Source organism: Oculina patagonica, chromosome 1, assembly GCF_052425735.1.
Source record: "Oculina patagonica isolate OP01 chromosome 1, crgOcupat, whole genome shotgun sequence".
Lineage (NCBI taxonomy): Eukaryota > Metazoa > Cnidaria > Anthozoa > Scleractinia > Oculinidae > Oculina > Oculina patagonica.
The window spans coordinates 21,057,752-21,079,754 of NC_135758.1; the positions used below are offsets into that span (position 1 = coordinate 21,057,752).

Here is a 22,003-nt window from a genome sequence, read left to right on the forward strand (position 1 = left end):
AACTCTTGAGTCATGGCACACTGCCATGACAACTGAAGCAGACAACAATGCTAGGTCATTACCTCCACAATATTCTATTCTTTTAAAATAGTTCTCTTTTATTATCAAATTCTCACTATTTTTCTTGTCACCTTTTTACGCATTTTTATTCTGTAATTTTTTCACACATTTTTACCCTATATATTTATTCATTCGCGCCATTTTTATCATTCGTTAAAGGCTGCAGTTTGGCAGCCGAAAGCTTATATTTTAACAAATGTTTAACCTGAGAACGTTTCAAAAACATTTTACTTAATTATATATTTAGCATGCATAACGTCCACTGTCTGCAAAAACGTGACATACCTACATGCATAAAACTATTGTACGTAGATATGACGCGTGATATACTGTCATCTGGAATTAGCAGCGTACTTTAAGCAAATCAAAATTGAGATGAATCAGCATTGCATAATAAGAAAAACTAACCGCTGATTAAAGCTGATTTACAGTCCGTACTGCGCAGGCTCGGGATTTGTTTTCGTTTTTGTTTTGAATTCGTTAAAACGTTACACTTCGGTAATAGCATACGTGAAGAGTTTTAGTCCGCCATTACGGTTCGTTTCGTTCAAGAATTTCCGATGAGCTGAAGCGTAGGTTGAAATAGCTTCGGGGTTCTCCTACTCTTTATTATTGTTTTGCAAAGATATCTGGTGCTAATAATGAAGAAAAAAGGTAAGTTTGTCAAAGAATTTTTAACTATGCTAGTAAACATTCCTTCGTGTGAAACTCACATAAACATTGCAAGCGGAGATTGCGCAGTACGGACTGTAATTCATCTGTAAAAGAACAACACAGCACGACCGAATTGAGCAGAGCAGAGAAGAGCGAAAAAAAAGTAATATTTAGAGCTGTTTTGGCTGTTTTTTATATTATTTATTATTTGTCTATGTGTTATTTTATTTACATGTTTTTCTTTTTCTTTTTTCTTTTTTTTTTTTAAGGTGACCGCCTTGTGGTAGATACTAACGACCCCCGTTATAACCAGGCAGCCGTACTTGTGAGCCCACCATACAACAGATCACGTGACTGGCACAGCAAGTGTTTACGATTTCGTTACATGCTTCGGGGAGCTGGAGCAAAAAGTCTTACAATTTACCAGAAGACAAACAACTATCGAGAAATACCAATCTGGATCACAAAAAGCGACACTGGTCAACATTGGAATTACGGACAAGTTCCATTGAGTTCTGTTTCGGAGTTCCAAGTAATTCTTGTTGTGTGAATACAATAATTTGTCCCTTCTTTCATTCTCCAGTAGATGGTCCCTGTTGTTGCGTAATCCCTTCCTTGGAATTGTAGAGCTGCAAACTCCTTGTATGCTCCAACAGTCCACTTTGTATCAATATATTTTCCTGATCATAAGCGGCCAACGATTGACAGAGGGGTTTAACTCGGTGTTTTTATAAAAAAAATGTGTAAGTTCTGCTACCCAACCTGGATGGAATGCTAGTACGTTACAAGTTTACCCTTCCAGAATTTTTGCTAGTTTTCCCAGGAATTTTCATTATTACCATTGTGGATTACAAATGACACGCAAAAACGAACACAAATATGATTATTGTACTCAACAAGACCGGTTCAACAGGTTACATGTCGTCCTCTTATTCCTCCTGACCGCACGAAGATACAAAATCAGGATATTCGGGAGAAGAAAATGATTGATAATAAAAATCTTATTTAGGCTTTTTAGTGCATAGTATCGGCTGTATCGCTGTACATTTTTATACGTCATGTGTATTGGACTCGCCCTACGGGCTCGCCAAATTACTGAAAAACGCGTAAAAATATACAGCGATAAAACACATCAAAATGTACATTAACAGCGGGCTTTGCAGGATACGATAATTTTTTGGAGTGATGCTCTATATCTTGATGTTTCATTATTGTTTTTATATATGTTTCATACCCATCCTTCCTGAGCTGCCTGCCTCATCACGACTATAATGCGTTTGTATTTCATTGACACGACAGGTATTGATAAGAGGTGAAAAAGAGAATAACGAAGACTTGATAGCACTGACGGGACTGTACATTGACGAGGGGAGACACTGCAAACACGAGCCGCTGTTGGCAAAACAAGGTACGTCTTGACCTAACCACACATTTCTTTTACTTGAAAGATATATCAGAAATAAAAATATATGGGGAATTCATATGTTGACATCTTGGAAGGAAGGATTAGTGCGTCGTGTCCAATCTTTTACACTTTGCTTTTGTTTCCAGCTTGCAACGAGAACTTATTCAACATGTCAGGATATTTCTTCTCACCATCATTTCCTGGATATTATCTCGATGACATATTTTGCACGTGGCACATCACTGTCCCATCGCGTTACATAATTCACTTGGAGTTCAAAGAATTCCGTCTCAAGAACCACCCCACCTGCGAGGACTGTTTCCTCCAGATTTTCGATGGACGTGACAAAAATGCACCCGCGATGAGCAAATTCTGTGGTTATATGTATCCTCCAGTTTCGTTCTCTTCATCTAATGATTTCACGATAGTTCTTTATTGCCACGGAGACAGCTTGAGCAAAGCAAGATTCAAAGCTTTTTATCACTCTGTTGCAGGTATGTACCACTTTCCATTAGCTGTTATTAACGCAAATTAAGTAAATGCATTTGGATAAGACACGCTAACTTAAAACAACAACGACTAACACCATCAGGGGGGTCGGAACTCTCAAAAATCAAGAGCCAGATGTAGATCTAGAAGCACAAGGAGAAGGCAGCTCAGCTTTGAGATAAAGTATGGTGGCTCTCCAGGGAATGCGTTGCTCAGAATCAACGCTGCTATAGCGGTTTTCACTTGAGTGTCGAAAAGTACGTAATTTGCAGTTGTTTTGGATTTGCATTACTACGCTTATTGAAAGGTTTAAAAGTCTTGCGCCACTTTCTTAGCCAATCAGAACTCACACCAAAGCCAATCGTGACTCGCTACGCACGTTTTCTTGGCTTCGTGCTTGCGATTTATATTTGCTTCAAGTTTTGATTGGTTCACTAGATTGTCTGTGTCCTTTGTAATCGGCCAGAGTAATTGCTTTGGGTTTGGTTTTAAGACACTCAATTGATAACTGCTCTAATGACCAATGCTTCATCAAAAGTAAGAGCCGAGTACAAAATAACTCAGTGTATGCAATTTAATCACCTATTGGCCCTTTTTTACTTTTTTTTAAACGAGGCCTCGAGCGAAACCTTTCATCGAAAAGTTAGTTAAAATCACATGTTAATATTTAAGGTTTTGCACCAGTTCTCATTTTCAACAGAGGCAAAATGAAACTGTACATCAAGGTTCCAAGTTTTTTGCTACATCACCGTGCCAGCCTGCCTTCTTACTGATAATTCTTACAATGACTTGCATAGTAGTATCAGTGTTTTCTTAATTTTCAGCTCCTGGCGATGCAGGGTCGTCTTGTTCACATCAAGAAGGTAACACTCCTGCCCTCTTCCACCTATTATACGTGTTACATAATTCTGCGAATTAGGCTTTGGGACAACGTTTATACATTAAAATATCTTAAATAAACGTCTCAAAACTAGCCTAGCTCCAGCTGTCTAGATCTTGAATAATGAGATCTGCAACAAACAGGGTATAAGGGTTGAAACGGTTCTGTAGGAAAATTACAGCCTTTAGGTTGGAATTTAAGTAACTCGCCGCAAAACCAAAAATGTTGTTCCGTGTGTCATTACGCGTGTAAAGCATTCGCATACACACTCTTTGTGTTTCCAAATATTGTACTAGACAAAACTGAATATTCAAACGCTGTGATCGCGCGTTACACGTTTCAACACTTATGAATTTCTGCAACAACTGAATCTTCCTTCTTAGTCTTGCACTTACTCCGTTCCTTTATTAGGAAATTGCTAATCAAGTACTTTTTCACGGAATGTCAATGTTTCTTGACACCTTGACATTTTGTAGACTTAGTGTCATTAAATCCTTATCGAACTAAATTGATTTGTTTGTGAATGTGTGCATTTTGTAGCCCGTAATTGTAGTTCCAGTGAATTCTAGTGCATCTTCCTTCTGCGCATTCTTGTCTATTATCAGTCTCTGATGTTATCAATGGTAATCGAGCGGTTTGCCTAGAAACACCCCCCCCCCCCCCCCCCCCCGCACCAAAAAACAACAGCCAAAAACAAACAAACAAAAAATTAACAGGCTGTGAACGCAAAACGGAGTTGGCATCATGAAGTGTATGCAGTTTTCATGGCAACTAGATAGTGGTTAATTATGAATAAAGATATCTGTGGAATTTTACATTAACACAACGTGTGTCTTACTAAACAGAGACATTAATTTTTAGGGTGCCCATCAAGCTGCAAATGTGAAGAGTTCGGTGAAGATGCCAACAAGAGGATTCTGGTGACCGCTGAAGACTTGATCACTGTGCCGAGCAACCTTCCTTCCAGCACTGGAGCAGTGTATGCAACCGAGACTTTTTTACTGGCTATTTAAGTTATTTAACGATAAGTAAGAGAATTTAATGAAAACCAGCTGCTTTTAGAAAGTGATTGTTAATAGGCAAGCTTCGCTTGTTTTTTGTTTTTCCCGCTGGCAGCCTATCTGAGCTTAACACTTCTATAATTATAATAAGAGCAAAAATAACTTGAGAATGATATTTAACTATTGTGGATTTCAAATGCACTGGGTAAAATGAGACAACTCATTGAGTTTTGAGATCAACGATTGGCTATCGTATTTTATAACTAGATGCTTTTTCAACCGGTACATAGACAATGTCAGTGAAAAGTGGAGGCCAGCTCTGACCTCTCCGCTTTGCATCTCCACTATTTCCCTCCGCGCGATCGACAATTATTGAAATAAAGCATAACGTTTTTATAGTTTTCAAAATAATAACAATACTAATCTATTGTTCACATTGCTACAAGGTTCTTTCAGCAAAACCGAATATCCCAGTTACGAGAGAAGGATTTCGCAAATCTCACAAAATTGGATTACATGTAAGTAAGGTACTACTTTTACAATGAAGGGCTGAATTAAGCACATATATTACGTCTTTGGAGTTTTTTACGTCACTTGATCTAGAAAAAAATATATATGTTGAGTTTGGTGTCTTGAATGCCTGTCTTTATTCTGGATCATCCTATTGTTGTAAAGCGCAGAGAATATTGACAAGAAAGCATCACCAAGAAAATCTATCCTCAAAATACATTTCATTCATTAAAACTATATTTTTAGATCGGCCTTTTTTCCGTCAGTCTAGCCTATTAACCAGTTGATCATGCACTAACAAGAGTTCTCACTATTTGGTTGTTAGAGTTACTTCTAGAGTATTATGTCCTAATCGATGCATTGGAGATGTATAAAAATAAATTTTCAAAGACTTTCAGGTTTATTCACTTGAGGGATCTGTTCTTTCTTGGTCATGGTTCTGGTAACGACATTCATAAATGTACTTGATCAGTTTTTGAACTGTTGTCATTTAAATTAATAAATTGATTGCTTTTTTTTTTTCTTTTCCTTCCTTAAGTGACATGAGTTTCAATATTCTTCTTCACTTTGAGGAAGACTGTTTCCAAAATGTATCGTTTGTCAAGACACTGTAAGTATTAGGAAACTATGTAATTTTGTAATTAAAAGTAAATTTTGTAATTAAAAAAAAAACACCGACATTGAATTACTGATTGTAAATAAAGTGATTGTAAATCCGAAATGTATTGATCACATGACTTTGATTTTACTTGACTGCTTATGTCCACTGAAGACGGTTTACACTGACCAAGAGTTATCCGCTTTTGGGAGGTGGGAGAATTTGTTAGGGGAAATTACCTGAATGGCAAAATGCAGTTTTAACTGTTAAAACAAGTTTCAGTTTGCGCCTGCAAGTAGGGCTCAAGCAAGAATAGTGAGTCTCCTTTTACGTAATGCCTATTACTTTCAGTGAAGAAAGTCAAATCATGACTTGTTGCTCATGAGTTCTCGGCGTTTTTGTTCCAGGAGACTGAATTCGAACTTCTTTCGCACTCTCCCTTTTAAAGCGTTCGTCGGACTTCCCAATTTACGCGTCCTGTGAGTACTTTCTGTAATTTGTTGTAATTATTTTAGTTATTGACAAGCAAAACCCCAGTATACATTGTAATACTCCATCTTGTAAAAGTGTGAAGGAATAGCTACGTTTTCGTACCCAGATTAAACAGAAAACTTTGATTCTTTTCGCTTTAGTGATTTGGGAAGTAATGTTCTTCGCAAAGCAGTCAGTGGAATGTTTGATGGACTATCAAATTTAGAAGCTTTGTAAGTGTAAAATTTCAATTTCAAAATTTATTTCGATGAAACTTAATATAAAAGAAATGAACTTGAGTTTTATGTTTTTTTTTTCTTTAGAAGCATGCGCTCAAACCAACTAACGGAGTTGGAATATGGTGTTTTTGACGACAAAAGCAACATGACACATTTGTAAGTATACTCTTATTTTAATATCGTGTTTATCTGTTAAGTCATTCAATACAGCGGTTTCTCAAACGTGTTTGCAAAAAAAAGACATTTTACCAGACCGGTTTACTAAGACATGTACTAAGGGCCTGAACGTCATTTAACCCATTTACCCAACCAAATTTCACCAAAGACTTGATATAATTATGGTTGGACAATGAACAAATAGAAAATACGTGACGTTTTCAATTTATCTTGAATTGTCAACAACTATTACAATTTAACGATTGTTTAAACAGGTTATTCTAACATTTTTAAGTTAGTTTACAGGAACGTCACTAATTACTTTCACAGATCATCATTTAATATTCCTGTACATATGGTTTTCCTTTCATGGACATGCTGTTTTTATCGGTGACAGACCTTTCTGTTGTATTTCACGTAGATACCTTCAGGATAACAAGCTTACAACATTACCAGATGGCCTCTTTGGAGCTCTTTCACAACTGAAATTACTGTGAGTACATGTCCATGTAGATCTGCTATTCTTTCAAGAAGCTCTGAAAGTACGATTTTTGAAAGTTGTAAGTAATTTCTATTGTTTTCTTCATTTTTGAATTTCTATCATTTCGTCAGGAATTTAAGCACCAACAAATTGAAGACAGTTACAAAGGAGACTTTTCGAGGATTGAAGTCATTAGAATACATGTAAGTGCACAATGTAGCGAGTAAGGAAGAAAATTTTATCAGTAATGATATTCCGTTGTCATGTTTTATACGTTACACTGTAAAATAATGCGGAGAAATGAAAAAGGGCAACATATAGGACATATGGACAAATATTAACCATTGTTTACCACATTGATTTCACCCTTTCGTTGTTATTCCATCCAGGTACCTGGACAGAAATGAACTCTCTAATGTACCTTCAGATGCATTTAGTGAACTGAACAGCCTGAAATATCTGTGAGTGATTTTTATTTCTTTTCTATTTCATGTTAATCAATTTTCGAGGCTGAGAACAAAATAAAATCTTAATTTAGTGGTACAACGGGTGACCAGTTTTCGCCTCGTAGTCAGAGCGTTAGGGGGCCTCTTTACATGACTGAGCCGAGATGAGTTTCGTCCAGGGATGAATTTCGTCCCGGGATGAAAAAAAAAATCATTTGACATAAGCGTGTTCATCCCGGGATAAGTCGTCCCGCCCGAGTTGAATTCATCTCGCCCATGCTTACATAACATTACATTTCATCCCGGGAAGGACTGTTTACATGAGGTTTTTCGTCACGTTTCATCCAGGGATGACATTTCATCCCGGTGTTTCATCCCGGGATGAAATCGTCCCGGGATGAACTCATCCCGGGACGAAATCATGTATCATCATGTAAACAGCAACAAGAAAATGACCAGACACCGAGATAAATTCATCCCGGGACGAAAGTCATCCCGGGACGAAAACTCTCATGTAAAGAGGCCCTTAGTTCCCGGCTGGTTCGAGAGGTTTACGCTCTGGCTGAGATTATTGTGCTGTGCACTTTTGCAGGACAGTTGACTCTTTCAGTTTAATCAAAAGAGTAAAGAATTTTTTTTATTCCATGAAATATTTACACAGGAAACTTGACCGCTTCATCCTCTGCTGCTACGCCAAGAAATCAATCGAAGGAGTTGAATGTGAATCTCCAGTCGATGAATTCTCAAGCTGCGACGACCTCATGAAGAACAAAGTTCTTCAGATATGTATTTGGATTCTGGGAATCCTTGCCTTCGCTGGCAACCTTCTTGTCATTATTTGGCGGATCATTGATAAGGAAGAGAACAGGGTTCATTCTTTCTTGCTGACAAATTTGGCAGTGGCTGATATGATAATGGGAGTTTATATGCTGACAATTGCAATCATGGACTTGAGATGGCAAGGAGAATATTTTAAACATGACATCGAATGGAGATCTGGCGTGGGTTGTCAAATTACTGGAGCTCTTTCGATGCTCTCCAGTGAAGTATCCGTGCTTATTCTAACCATTATCACGCTTGATAGACTAATATCGATTGTCTTCCCTTTCAAGTTCAAGCGCCTCACTTACAAAGCCACAGTTTTCGCGTGTACTGGGGTATGGATATTTGGTGCAGCCATATCAGTGATTCCCATCACTGGGATAAGCTACTTCTACGACGATGAAAGCGCTGGTAACTTCGGTTTCTACAGCCGCTCCGCCGTTTGCCTTCCGCTTCAACTGTCCGAAGGGACACCCGATGGTTGGGAATATTCTGTCGCCTTTTTCGTTGGTTTAAACTTTATCTCTTTCACGTTCATCCTCGTCGCTTACATTGCAATGTTCTGGACGGTAAAGCGCGTTTCCCGCGCCGTGCGATCGACAAATTTGAACAAGGAATCCGCCATGGCCAAGCGGCTTGTCTTCATTGTGATGACAGACTTCTGCTGTTGGATGCCCATAATTATCATCAACATTTTATCTCTGACTAGAAAATTCGAGGATCCGAACAAGATTGCATACGTGTGGATAGCCGTGTTTGTTCTTCCGCTCAACTCTTCCATCAATCCAATCTTGTACACGTTTTCTACCGAGAGAACTAAACGAAGCTTAACCCGAAAGCGGAAAGACATCACTGGCCTGGTTATGAAGACGGTAAACAACCGTGTGTCAGGTGGGTAAAACCAGTTATATTACTTCCTTATGTCAATAGAAAGCTTCCATTCCTGGAAATGACAAAAATTATATCATATATTTAAACTTCTGCAGTTCAAGTTAAGAAAACCAGTCGTGTGACCTTACATTTAACAAGATTGTATTTAGTTTTCAGTTGCCAAAACGTAATATGTTCTTACTTTACTATTATAATTTACCTTTTGTAATAGTTATTAGCAGTAGAACACAAAACCAACGAACGTACCCAAACGGCTAAAATTTGTTGACCAAAGATCGCAGAACACTAAATATCTTTACCAGTAGGATAGTTGGTTTAATCTTGCGTTTCTAAATGTATTCTACTTGGGAATTTTTCTAAACATCTCCTTCTTTGTTCTGTTTTGTCTATTTTTAGATAACAAACGACCACCACTTCATCAGGAGAAAGCATCTGATGACAACACTATCAGCTCCAACGTCAACGCTGATTCCAGTCCTCTGTCGCCAACAGCAGGAAAACAGGAACGAGATAGTAAACAAGTAAAAGCGAAACTGAGGCTGATTGAACAAGTGAATATTCTGCAAGATGACACTGAAGGAAAACGTTCAACAGTAAGTACATAAAGCTAAAGCAAAAAAAAAAAAAACAGAAAATCCACTGAGAAAGATTTGCATACATCAGTGGATCTTCGATTTTACGATATGGCAAGGGGACAGCTAAATTATATCGTTAAATCGGGATATCGTTGTAAACGAATTCCCGATTTAACGATCTAACAGCAAAGCAACTAAAATACCGTTGTATCGGGATAGGGTTAATATCGGGTGTTAAGCGGGATTTTACGGTATTGAAATAAACAAAAATAGGTCACCAAGGGTGACATGAGTCTAATGCCGTATGGCATAGTGATACAGATTGCGCGGTTTTCGTAAGCCGGTTAAAATTGGTTAGAGGTTTGTGTTCGGGAGTTTAATTTAAAATGCTTATAGCAAGCTAGGGGCATCGTGGATGATTATGGATGAAAACGAAACAGTCATAAATGTTATATGCTTCACAAAATTTAAAGTATGAACAGGAGTTGATGTTACTTCTTCCGTATTGTCCGTAAAAGCAGAAACGATTAAACATTTGGACAAGATTGCGTGACGATTTACAAAAAGCATGTTCATTACAACAAGGGTTGAAGAACTTCACATCGTTTTCTTTCAGATTTTTCACCATTTTGATGATGACTCTTGAAACAGATTTTGCAATAAAAGCACTTGAAATAGTGACTGTTACTCCATTGTACTGTACGCACTTAGTGACAGATTTTCCTAAAAACGGGTGTAAATGCTCACGTCAATATAATGATGACCTTTTGAACGCTGGAAACTAGGCAATTGTTATCGAGCTACCATACACAGGAGCGAAGACTGTTTATCATGATGTACAAATTTCGCGAATCATCACTTCCATATCAATGTAACCATTTTATGATTTTTCTAGCTGTAAGAAGAACTTAAGATCTCTGAGAGTCGTAAAAGCATGAAATTCGATTTCAGTGTATGGCAAAGGCCGGGACAGTGTAATACTGCAAAGCGGCCAAACAAACGCATTTTGATTTAGTCGCGTAACTTGATTTACATTTATCCATGTACATCTTTTATTTTTGAAGGTTTTTGTTTGCACTGTAAAGAAAAAATTGGTCAAAATTCGAATGACTTAAATACAAAATACGAGGTAAAGTTTTCTATTTTTTAAAACAAAATAAATATTTGGTCGCATTGTGTAAATAAACGCGAGTCGCCGTCGAAATATTTTTTCTCAAAGACGTCTTGCTTTTTAAGCAAGACGAAAACACAAGTGCTTAACTGAACTGAAAACGAAGATTTATTTTCACAAAAAGCTTACAAATGTCTTAACTGGAAAATTATTACGTCCTGTTCAAGTGTTGAATAGTCGTGACTTGAGAAAGAACTTTTAATTATGCGTGGGAACACGTGTCGCTGATTGGCTGTTTTTAATTGAAACTAATCGTGCGTGTCCGTACGGAGTCCGTTCTTGCAGCTGATCATTGTTTTCTACATTACAGCGAACGATTATCGATCCCGAACCATTCCCTTGGGATTGCTAACAGCTTTTTTCATATAACAAAGAGTCTAATGCGCATGCGCAAAGCGCACGCAAGCATTAGACTCAAAAACTGTAAGTTTTGCTCAGTCTCTGTTCAATTGATACCTTAGGGTTATGCTACAGCTTGGTGCGAGGAAGGAAATATTAAGAGTATGGTGTTACTAAAATACTTTGCAAAAGGACTTAAAGAAGACTGGATTCGAGAGGTTGATGTGGTAGAGGGCCTGCCCTGTGGTGAAGATCGGCATGCCAACCTTCTTCGTTATCGGTGGCACTCCAAAGGCAAGATGCTTTTTTTATAGGATAATTACTGGTGTCCCGGCCTGTGCCCTAGTAGTAGTAGGAGGGTGATTAGTTGTAAGTATACAAGGCAATACATACAAGTCAATACAAGGCACGGATGAGTTAAATTCGGGACCACTGAACACAAATCCATCCAATGGCAGGGAGGAGGATTTGAACCCGGGACTTTCGAATTATAAGTCCAGCACCGTAACCACTAGGCTACGCCGCCAACGCTTATATTAGCCATACTTTTACCAAGAAATATCGTTCATTTGCAATTTTACATCGCATTCCAAACTTAGTCAAACAACTTTAAACAAGGCGTCAAAAAAAACATCACTATCAAAAAATTGTGGAAGGCTAACTATGGGACTATGGGAATACATGCAAACAAACTCTACATAAAGACGATGTCGTGATCAAAATTTAAACTCATAACTTGGCTTTTATAATAATATTTAAAGGTAATAACACACATTTTGTCCAGATGGTTTTTTTGCTACTTACCTGGCGAACAGGATTGTGTCCCCCATAAAATGCTGCCATTTTCTCGACGAGACAATAAAAATTGTATGGCGATAAAGTTCATATAATTATTCCTTTGTAATACAGATATCTAGTCTCAGAGCCACAGGAGAGGTGTGGTGTATGCCGTAGGGCTTTGTAAACCTTCTCTATTAACTTAGGTAAATCCATGCATTCAGGATCGATATTTGTCTTTATATTTCAGCTCGTGACCAAAGCATCGAACGTGGAAATGTGAGGGTTCCTGATTTAAACTCAAACAGTTTGTAAGTTGGCCTATTAAAAGAGTAGTAAAAATTAAAAGTAACAAATTAAAATCCCCTTTATCTGGTTGTGTAACACACATAAAGGGATTCATATTTTGAATGTTCTCTTTATGGTTAGTTATTGTTTTGCTGTTGTTTACTTGTAAATCTTTTATGTTCTTAGCTCAAATAACTAATTTTCCTTTAGCCTACTTTTTGAAAAAAAATCTATTTCCTGGTTTCCTCTTCCTGTCTATTTAAAAAGGCTTGAACTTTTAACCTAAGATTTCACCATTTTAAGCCCGGGCAAGAGAAATACTCTAGCACTTTTTAGTCGACCAATAATTCCGGTTTGAATTTCCTAATCGAAATTCCTGTGGTAACTGGAACAACATTTTTCTGGTTGACTTTACTGGACTGGAAAATTTCCAAAAATTTCTAAAAACGAGGGCAACCTAAGTAAGTAAGTAAGTAACCTTTATTTTGACACGATAAAATTTTAAAGCTAAGTAGCTTGTGGGGTCGTGTATAAAATAAGCTAGAAATGATTTAAAAATACTAAAAAATATATAAAATACAATAAAAAGTCCTATTCACATAGTATAAAAATCAATCATATATAAAATTCCGATCTCTGCGGCGCACGCTCGAGGCGGTTATGGTGTCGAATTTAAATTCTTTTATATAATCTCTTGTTCTGATACGGTTAAACAAGTCTTTTTTACTCAACTGCGTAAAATCGTGTTCCTTAAAACTGACCATGTTCCACAGAACTGAGCCTCTATGTGCCAGAGAATCTTTCATATACCTGGTTTCGAATCTTGGCACTACGAGGCTGTGCTTACCCCGCAGCGAGTATGTATTTCGTCTTCTCGTGTAGATACTCTCAGATAGGAGTGCTGGCAGCTCATCATTGTGTCCTTTATGAAAGATCTTTAGGATGTCTGTTTTATAGTGTAATGATATGCTCTGCGAATGAGCATAAGTTAAAACTTCAGTTGAAGGCATGTGCCTAGGTAAATTAAATATAATTCTTGCTGCCCTACAATGGAGACTATTAACTGAAGTTACAAGATCAGAATTAGTGCACGAACCCTACAAAATAATTCCATACTTCACAGATGGCAAACTTACACTATAATAGAACTTTAAGAGGACATGTCTAGGTAGAAATCTTGAGCGCTTTAATAGGTCTAATTTATTTGAAAAGTTTTTCTTGAGCTCCAACATATGTGGTACCCAATTGAGTTTATCGTCGACGCACATTCTTAGAAGGCGAGATTTGGTGACATAGCTTAGCACTGAGCTTCCCAGAAGTACTGGAGGTAATGGTCTTGCGATAGCTTGCCTACTGAGTACCATAGCTTCACTTTTTGTCGGATGAGGTGCATGTCAGACTATTATCTATGCGCCACCTTTGGACATCTTGCAATACGTTATTTAGCGCAGCAACTGCCACATCCGCATTCTCGCCAGTACAATAAATGGATAACCTCGCGAAGTTTACTCAAATTTCCCAGTTCCAATCGTTTTGCTCCCAGGATTTCCCGTTGAATGGTGCGCATGTATTTCAAAAATGACGATCCAAAAACCCATCACAATATTAATTATTAATTTTCTTTTTTCATTTTTCTCAAGCTTGATTTGCTATGAGTTTGTGTCGAATTTAACATTGGAAGATTTCCTTTGCGAGAAAGGAACTGTTCTTAACTTCGATGGAGTGTGCGCCATAGCATGTGACATCATCAGTGCTATAGAACGACTACAGGATCATGGAATACTCCATAACAACATCACAACAAACAACATCTTGATTGTTCAATGCTCAAGAGTAAGTGAACCCGACTTTTCATAAATAAAGTGACATTATTCCGGTTTATATTTCAGGTTGCTTTTGTTGACGGGGGGCAAGACAGCATTCTTGGATAAGAATTAATTGGGAGTGAGAGCGGTTAATAATATGTTTTATTCAGGAAACATACTTACATAGAGGATAGTACATGGTTGCGCGGAGATATGAAATTTATCTTCGAGTGTTCCAATCGATAACTCACGAGTGAGCGCAGCGAACGAATAAAATGTCGGTTTTGAACACGAGAAGATAAATTTTATATATCCAAGCAACCATGTATTATTCTGTTTATTATATAGACCTACTAATTACGATGTTTTTGACGATTTTCCGAAGATTTCCAACCATTTTCCGAAGATTTTTAAATGTTGTCCGAAGGTCGTACAAATGATTACGGACATTTTCGGAACTTTTCCGAAAATGTCCGAAGATTATCGAAGATTGCCGAGAAAGATCCGAAGATGTTTCGACATATAATTGTCACACATGTGTGGATATCAGTTTTTTTCCACACATGTGTGTGATACCATTTTTCTCGATTTGTTACCACTCGCTATACCACTGCAGTTTATATAATAAAAACAAATATGCGGACCATGCTGTTTTTCGCCTTTGAAATGTAAATTTTTGTTTTTCATTTAGCATGCATCATGGGTTAACCGAGGATCTGCTCCTGAGTACTTTTATCCTGCTAGCATAAGTATACACTTCAGACATGTTACTTTTTAAAGGTCTTAATCTCACACAAACTTCTTTTTTCATCGTTTATTCTTTCTATAGCTTCCACCTATAAGAGCTGTACTGGGTGGATTTTCTCGAGCATGCAAGTGGAATGATACTGGTTCTATTGACAACTTGGTGGTTGATGAACAGAGTAACTATGGCAAAGATATTGAGCAATTTGGACAGTTGCTTGCTACCTTATTAGGGCATTGCCATGGCTCTAGTGAATTCATCAAGGTAAATGCTGCTATAAGTTTTGGTTGATTTATTCAGTTACAAAAAAATGCATGGCTTAAGAACCGTGCCATGTTTGAAGTTTAATGCATTCAAAGCCCACTCGCGATTTTGTTTTTTGTTTGTGTTTTTATTGTTTTTTGTAAACATTTTCTTCAATAATAGTCTGCTGCAATTTTTTCACTGGAAAACAGGCGTTTTTAATATAATGCTGGACGTCACGAATGTCATTTTGAAAATATGGAAAAAAATTGGCCTCAGCAAAAAAAGCAAAGAAACTTTAACTAATTGAGTTTAGTATATGGCTTGTAATACTTTAACTACCATAAGATATGACATACTTTGGCAACTTGGTCATTCGTTTTTAATATAATGCTGGACGTCACGAATGTCATTTTGAAAATATGGAAAAAAATTGGCCTCAGCAAAAAAAGCAAAGAAACTTTAACTAATTGAGTTTAGTATATGGCTTGTAATACTTTAACTACCATAAGATATGACATACTTTGGCAACTTGGTCATTCGTGTAGCTGTCTCATTAAAATTGAAGCTTATGGCCTGGTTAACTTTATTTTCAAATATGAACAATAAAGACAGGCTAAGTTAGTAAATTTATGTTCAGACGATCAAAGAATAGGGAGCGACATTCATTATTCATTTGTCTATGACGAATAGTTTGTTATTCCTGAGTTAAAGCACAAGAACGCAAGTTTCATCATTTTTAAGATACTTATTTGAAATTGTTTTCCTTTACATTTAGCTACATGAAATTATGAACCTGTGCTTCGAGGAGACAGTCGAAAAGAGGCACGGGGCGTCTTACATCCGGGAAATGCTGGAAGAAGCCTGGTGCACCGAGGGAGTTTGGGACACATATCTATGAATAAAACTGTTCATGTTTTTAATTACTTAATGCAACTGTTCCTTCCAAAGGCCGTATTTTTATTGCGTCTATCAAAGTAGGAGCCATTCTCTCTTAGTTCGGTGTGACTTTGTCTCTCTTACAAGTAATAAATCTCAAGATCAATTGCAGTAGAGGAAGTCTTTGTACGGGAGAGGAAATATCACTCACTCACTCATCCTCATCGAGCCCATGAGGACTCTTGAGGCCGGGGGAGAGGAAATATATATAACCTTAATTTCTTAAAGGAAGACATAGAACAAACACTTGCATATAATTAAAAAGTCAACACCTCGCCTCCATTTGAAACGTGCAAAAATATTAATCAATTGAAATTCTATATAAGGTTAGAATTTGAACTAGTAGTGTTGATCAATCATATTAAAATGGATCTAAAGTGAAGAACAATTGCTAGTTCACCAACTTTTCTCTGTGTGTTTTTCTCTTCAGTTTTGTACAATTTGTTCTTTTTTATTTTAAGTTTACGTTTCTCTTTGCGGGAGGCCGGTAGCCTAATGGTTAGCGCGCTGGACTCCGGATCGAACGGTCCGGGTTCGAGCCTGGCCAAGGTCATTGTGTTGTGTTCTTGGGCATGAAACTTTACTCTCACAGTGCTTCTCTCCACCCAGGTGTATAAATTGGTACCGGCGAACTACTGCTGGGGGTAACCCTGTGATGGACTAGCATCCCATCCAGGGGGAGTGGATAGAAATATTCCTAGTCACTTCATGCTACAGAAACTGGGGTAAGCTCCGGCCTGTATGGGCCACTAGACTAGAAGCAGGCTTTACCTTACGTTTCTCATTGCAAGGATATGCAACTCAAACTGTTAAACATAAAAAGGTCTAAGTTGACAATTTATTTTTTATTGGTCAGAAAGAAATTAATGTCCAGAAGTTGAGCGTTTACAAAAATATTTAACTTTTTGAAATGGGCATTTCTATTATTTCATACTATTAGTCCTTTTTCACCAGCCAATCATGAGCCGATAAGCCTTTCCAATGGAATCGTTTTACTCATAGTGGATGTTGTACCACGTGGACCGTGTCATTTTGTGAGCGCGTGCGACGCAGATTTCCCCGCGACTCTCTCCTCTCTTCGCGTTGATTCATTGAAAACGTCATCTCCCAGAGCATATCGTATTTACGTTCCATAGCATCTTTCTGCTTTTTCAGTTCTCTGACTCGAGATTTAACCCCCCTGTAAAGAGCAAACAATCAGTATTATGGAAATACACCAAAATACACCATAAAAGTTATGTTTTACCCTGTATTGTTTGGTTCTGCGCCTTACCCTACATTGAGACAATGTGTACTCGTGGATAGCCATAGCTAGCTTTCAGCTATCAGTGAATTCTGGGCAGTAAATTTATGTATCGGCAATCGTGATATCCAAAGAAGTTCCATATTAGCACTTTTTGTGTAAAAACATTTCGACTCAGTAATGTGTGTACCTTGGAGCCCTTTCAATGGACTACCGACTGGCCAGCAAACTCTGGTCGTATAAATGAGATAGTCGTATTCATGAAGGGGTTCCCAAATGAAAACAAAAACCGAGCTTGACTACGTGCCATAAGAGTGTCAGTAAAAACAAAATTGTCGTAAAGCATGGTTTTGCCAAGAGAAAGTGATATTGTACTCACATTTTCTCTAGTAATGTTTTCTTCCTCCTTTTAAGCGCCCTTTGTAGGCCGAGCTCTATCTTTTGAACCTCCTCCGTCAATAAATGACGATCTCTTGAAGCTTTTTCGTATCGTTCCTTTGCACTTATCATTGATCGCGTTTGTCTCTCTCGTTTGGACTTCAGTTCTTCCACATTCCTCCTTAATGTATCAATAACATATATAAATGTAATTACTAGAAACAACGCAATTCTCCTTAACAAGTTCAAAAAACAATGAAGCTTATACTATTTGATCATAGGTAATAAATATGCAGTGTCTGTGGTCATATCAAGACTATTAACCAAAGTTAACTTTTAGCTACTTCAAGCAATGTGGCCTCTTCTCAAGCTGTTTGCAAGGTCTAACTATAGTCAGGCAATTTATGCCACGGTGACCCATAACAATATAAACTAACAAAAGTTATACCCAAGCAGGATGCATGGGTTAAGCTTTAGTTAACAAAATAGGAACTACTCAGAATGCAGTCTTTCACCGTATGTTGACATTTACTTTTTTTTAATTAACTGCCAGGAATACTTCTTTGAGAACAATTATATTATAATATTTTCGTGAGACAGTCGATTCGTCTGTAAAGGCCGGTTAGCACGTTACAATTTGTCGGCCCTATTTGTTCCAAGCAAATTTACGCGCTGCGATTCATCGGCCAGCTTTTCTTTGCCTATTCAAATTGAATGGATATGAAAATCGGCAACAGATTACCACTGCAAGAGATTTTTAAGATCTGGCCATTTTTTTTTTTTAAAGCGCAGTCATTTTCTTATCAACTCTGGGCCAAATCGGATCATATCAACAATTCGTAACATGTAAACCGGCCTTAATGAAATAAAAACGTAAAATTAGCGTAGGCCTTATATTAAAAGGAAGACAGTTCTAAAAAAATAGAAAAAACGACGAACTTTATAACACGATCACGCGACGGCAGGGCGAACGTTAAATGTACATAACCAAAACTCTAAAGACATATATATAATTATATTAGCTTCAAAGATTCATAATAATCAAAAACATGAAGCAGATGTATATTTTCTTACCAGATTTGAAGTATTTCCTCTTCATATTCATTGATAATTTTTATTTTTTTACAGAGTTTTTTTTCCAAATCTTTTCTGTGAGACAAAAGAAACGTGTCAGTTTTAAAGGATTTTAAGTGTCGTAAACTTTGGCAAAGGAAACTAACACTTTTAATAAATTAAATTTATCTGCAGTTATACCAGCCAACTTAATTACCTCTTCGTAATTTTCTTTGGCTTGCACCTTGACAGGAAATCGGTTAAATGCTGCCAGTTCATGGCGATTAACTTACAAACCAATAAACCACGTGACGAAACAGACAGCAAGGCTATTGTTACGTAAGCCGACGCGCGCAGATAAAGAAACTAGCACGCGCAGTTGTTAAGTTTAACAAACATTTTGTTTTATGTAAATAATTCACGTAAAAATCAATCAAATTGTTTTTTTCCAGTTTTTTTTTTAACTTAACCGGCGTTTACTGTTACCAATGTACTATCGCATTCAGGTTGTCTGTAATGAGCGTTTGCTGAAACGATTACCATGGTTCTTTACACGGATAAATGGTAACTGCACGCATCTTTTTTGCCCGATCCTAAGGTGCAAACTCGATTCGATCGTTCTGTTTCTCAAGGACAAAGCGCTATTATAATCAGTTCACAAATGCTTTTGGGGTGATACGCTCGGAGGGTGCATTAGAATATGCAAGAACACAGCTAATACATATAAAAGAAAGAATTTTGTTTCCCGTCTTCTGTAAGTTGGTCGCGACCGGGAACACCGACTCTGGCCAGTTCCATGTTCACGGACTTCCGGCTTCATTATGCGTAAGTCTAATTGGCTAAAAATCGAATATGAGCGTTGCGCCTGCTCAAAAAATAAGGACTGACCAGAGCGCGGCTCTATATTTGGTTAAATATTTTTAAACGAAACATCATTTTTTTCTTCCAACGTTTTGCATGCCTAAGAGACCTAAGCTTTTGCAAAATTAAACTTTTCACCGCGCAGGTTTCGCGAACAAGATCACTAAAGGTTAAAAAAAAAAAATGATCAGAAGACCAAACAAGGAGAACCAAAAATTCAAGCCACGCACTAAATGTTAAGGGATTGGCAGCTTGGACAGGAAAAGCTAAAAATCAATATGTCGAACAGTTATATATTTTTAAATCGGAATCCGTGCTACATTCGACTGTAAGTGTGTACTCCGAACTATGGTGCAAAATTTATTATAAGCACCCATAGTAAGGGATTTATATAAGTTTACAATATACTGAAGTGTTACCGTTTGTTTGAGGCACAAATACAAGTATATCAATAAGGCCTCATTTAATTAGACCCGAGCGTCTTTAATTTCGTAATGTTTAAAGAGTGAAAGAATTGAGTAACGCGAAACTCAGGTTGGTGTGAAAACTGATTTTATTTGCTTGCGTTATAATATGCGTTTAGTATACTTCAAAAGCCACAAAACAAGTTAAACATCGATTGAGTTTTCACTTTTTTTCATCCTTGCTCCATAACGAACTGCACTTAAGACAGGGAAGGACGAAATTGACTTAACTTCTTATTTTACTTCGCCGTATTCAACATCGAATTGATTACATTGCGCGTGCATGGCGCAACATTAGACAAGATACTCGATTAAAAAAAAAAAAAAATAAACTTTATTGTTTTCCACGACAGCTGAAAAATGTTACCGGTTAATTGTTCCAAGTTCACGCATTTGAGCAGCTAAACAAACTATCAGCAACGAAAAAGGCATATCAATTATTGTTCGAATGGAATTGAGCTTTGTTACATTAAGATAAACACGGGTCTTATAGAGAACAGAATTTATGGCGGTTTTGTTGCGGTTTTGGCTGTTGCTGTGTTTATTACAGGTCAGTACATAATTGTGAATTTTTTAATCACATGGAGAAGCTTTTTCTAACAAACATCCTTAGCTTATATCAGACTAAGAAAGAGTATGAATCTACACAACAGAGCACGTAGGCCGGCCATATTAACAGGGTGAAATTTATAGGAGTCAGTAGTAATTGAGAATTTGTCCAGTTAGTTTCTGTTTCAAGCTCTAATAATAAAAACTTTCTGTGCTGTCTACCAAAAGGATACTAAGAGTAACTTAAAAATATACACTGGGATTTTCGATAGATTTCCGATTACTTCTGTCAGTAAACTCTTGTTTGCCGACGTACATCGTATTACTACCGATTAGAAAAAAAGCAAGGGCTATTCAAATTATTCATGCCGGAGCCCCAATTTTTCTTTATTTCTACTTTGCAAAGAGCATCGTATCGATAACAAGTAGTGTTTATGGGAAAATCTTAAAAAAATTACCGGACGATATTACGATCACAGATTGACTTCACGAGAATAACAGGTTCAACAATAATCTGAATAATTATAGAAGGATAATAACCAGAGATTCTTGGAAATCAATGGCAAATGTTGGCGTCATCATTCATTTGATTTATGTTTTGCTGTTGCAGCATCTCACCTTATTTGCAACTTCATCGCACATGCAAGGTAAGTTTAACAGTAACGATGTATAAAAGGGATATTGAGACAGGCAGATAATGATTGAAAAATAACAGACGGAGCGAAAAGTCGCAGGTTCTTATTAAGGTAGAACGTATTGTGAAAAGCGGATAAAGGTTGCAATTGGTTCTCATATGACCGCCCCGATCGTTTCTATCGCATCGATCGTTTGCAAATACTGAGACGATCGTAGGCGATCGAAGCGATAAGGGTTTTTCATATGATCGTCCCGATCGCCTCAGTGGTATGAGCTAAGACCTACGAAAAGCAATCATTTTTTTCCCTAGATCTAACACAATGGCAGCCTTCAATGGAAGAGCAAAACCAGTGGCCCCATATTTCTCAGTTATTGCAGTTCTACGGCGAAGAAGGGAGGGAGAAGCAAGAAGGATAGAACGCGGGCAATCCGAAACATCATGATCGCTCCAATCGCCGCAGACGTTAGCGATCGCCTGTGTTATGTTATCATATAATCGCCCCGATCTCAAAAAAAAAAAAAAAAACCTTTTGAAGTGACAGAGGCGATAGAAACGATCCGTGCGATTATATGAGAACCAGCCTTAAATAGCGCGCTTATCAATCCCCACCCTCCTCTTGCTCCTTTTCCGATATATCCAGAGATATTTATATCAAAGGTTTTGCGTCTGTCAGATGCAGGCCTCATTTTGAAACAAAAGGCCAATGATCATGACGATTCGGAAAAGCCTTCTACCTGATGTAGAATTCAGATAAAAAAAGCACCAGATACTAAAGTGATTGTTTTTTCACCAGAATGCACCATTGTCGTAGATATTGTCTTCATGATTGATTC

At 37.4% G+C, this 22,003-nt stretch overlaps 2 protein-coding genes across 2 annotated transcripts in view; one reads left to right on the forward strand and one right to left on the reverse strand.

The window, feature by feature from the left end:
* Positions 1 to 16,557, forward strand: part of LOC144632740 (uncharacterized) — a 61,720-nt gene extending 45,163 nt beyond the window's left edge. Inside the window, 20 exon segments of the mRNA XM_078491495.1 lie at positions 984 to 1,246; positions 2,014 to 2,122; positions 2,266 to 2,613; positions 3,433 to 3,471; positions 4,350 to 4,467; positions 4,936 to 5,007; positions 5,538 to 5,609; positions 6,005 to 6,076; positions 6,230 to 6,301; positions 6,392 to 6,463; positions 6,885 to 6,956; positions 7,076 to 7,147; positions 7,334 to 7,405; positions 8,052 to 9,103; positions 9,500 to 9,696; positions 11,311 to 11,482; positions 12,216 to 12,276; positions 13,894 to 14,086; positions 14,888 to 15,067; positions 15,825 to 16,557. Coding sequence (XP_078347621.1) covers positions 984 to 1,246; positions 2,014 to 2,122; positions 2,266 to 2,613; positions 3,433 to 3,471; positions 4,350 to 4,467; positions 4,936 to 5,007; positions 5,538 to 5,609; positions 6,005 to 6,076; positions 6,230 to 6,301; positions 6,392 to 6,463; positions 6,885 to 6,956; positions 7,076 to 7,147; positions 7,334 to 7,405; positions 8,052 to 9,103; positions 9,500 to 9,696; positions 11,311 to 11,482; positions 12,216 to 12,276; positions 13,894 to 14,086; positions 14,888 to 15,067; positions 15,825 to 15,947 — 3,431 coding nt within the window. The 3' untranslated portion in view covers positions 15,948 to 16,557.
* Positions 16,558 to 16,829: 272 nt separating this feature from the next.
* LOC144641654 (uncharacterized) lies at positions 16,830 to 18,974 on the reverse strand. Its single transcript, XM_078500696.1, has 4 exons — positions 18,877 to 18,974; positions 18,681 to 18,755; positions 17,608 to 17,787; positions 16,830 to 17,165 (listed from the first exon to the last, which is right to left on the reverse strand). The coding sequence occupies exons 1-4, from the start codon at positions 18,936 to 18,938 to the stop codon at positions 16,982 to 16,984; spliced, it is 501 nt and encodes a 166-aa protein (XP_078356822.1). The 5' UTR covers positions 18,939 to 18,974; the 3' UTR covers positions 16,830 to 16,981.
* Between the last annotated feature and the right edge of the window lie 3,029 nt (positions 18,975 to 22,003).

Coding starts and splice junctions, on each gene's coding strand:
- LOC144641654 (XM_078500696.1), bottom strand. CDS start 18,938: ATGAACTGGCAGCATTTAACCGATTTCCTGTCAAGGTGCAAGCCAAAG. Junction 17,788..18,680: donor GAGGAAATACTTCAAATCTG/GTAAGAAAATAT, acceptor TGATACATTAAG/GAGGAATGTGGAAGAACTGA. Junction 17,166..17,607: donor AAAACATTACTAGAGAAAAT/GTGAGTACAATA, acceptor TGCTCTTTACAG/GGGGGTTAAATCTCGAGTCA.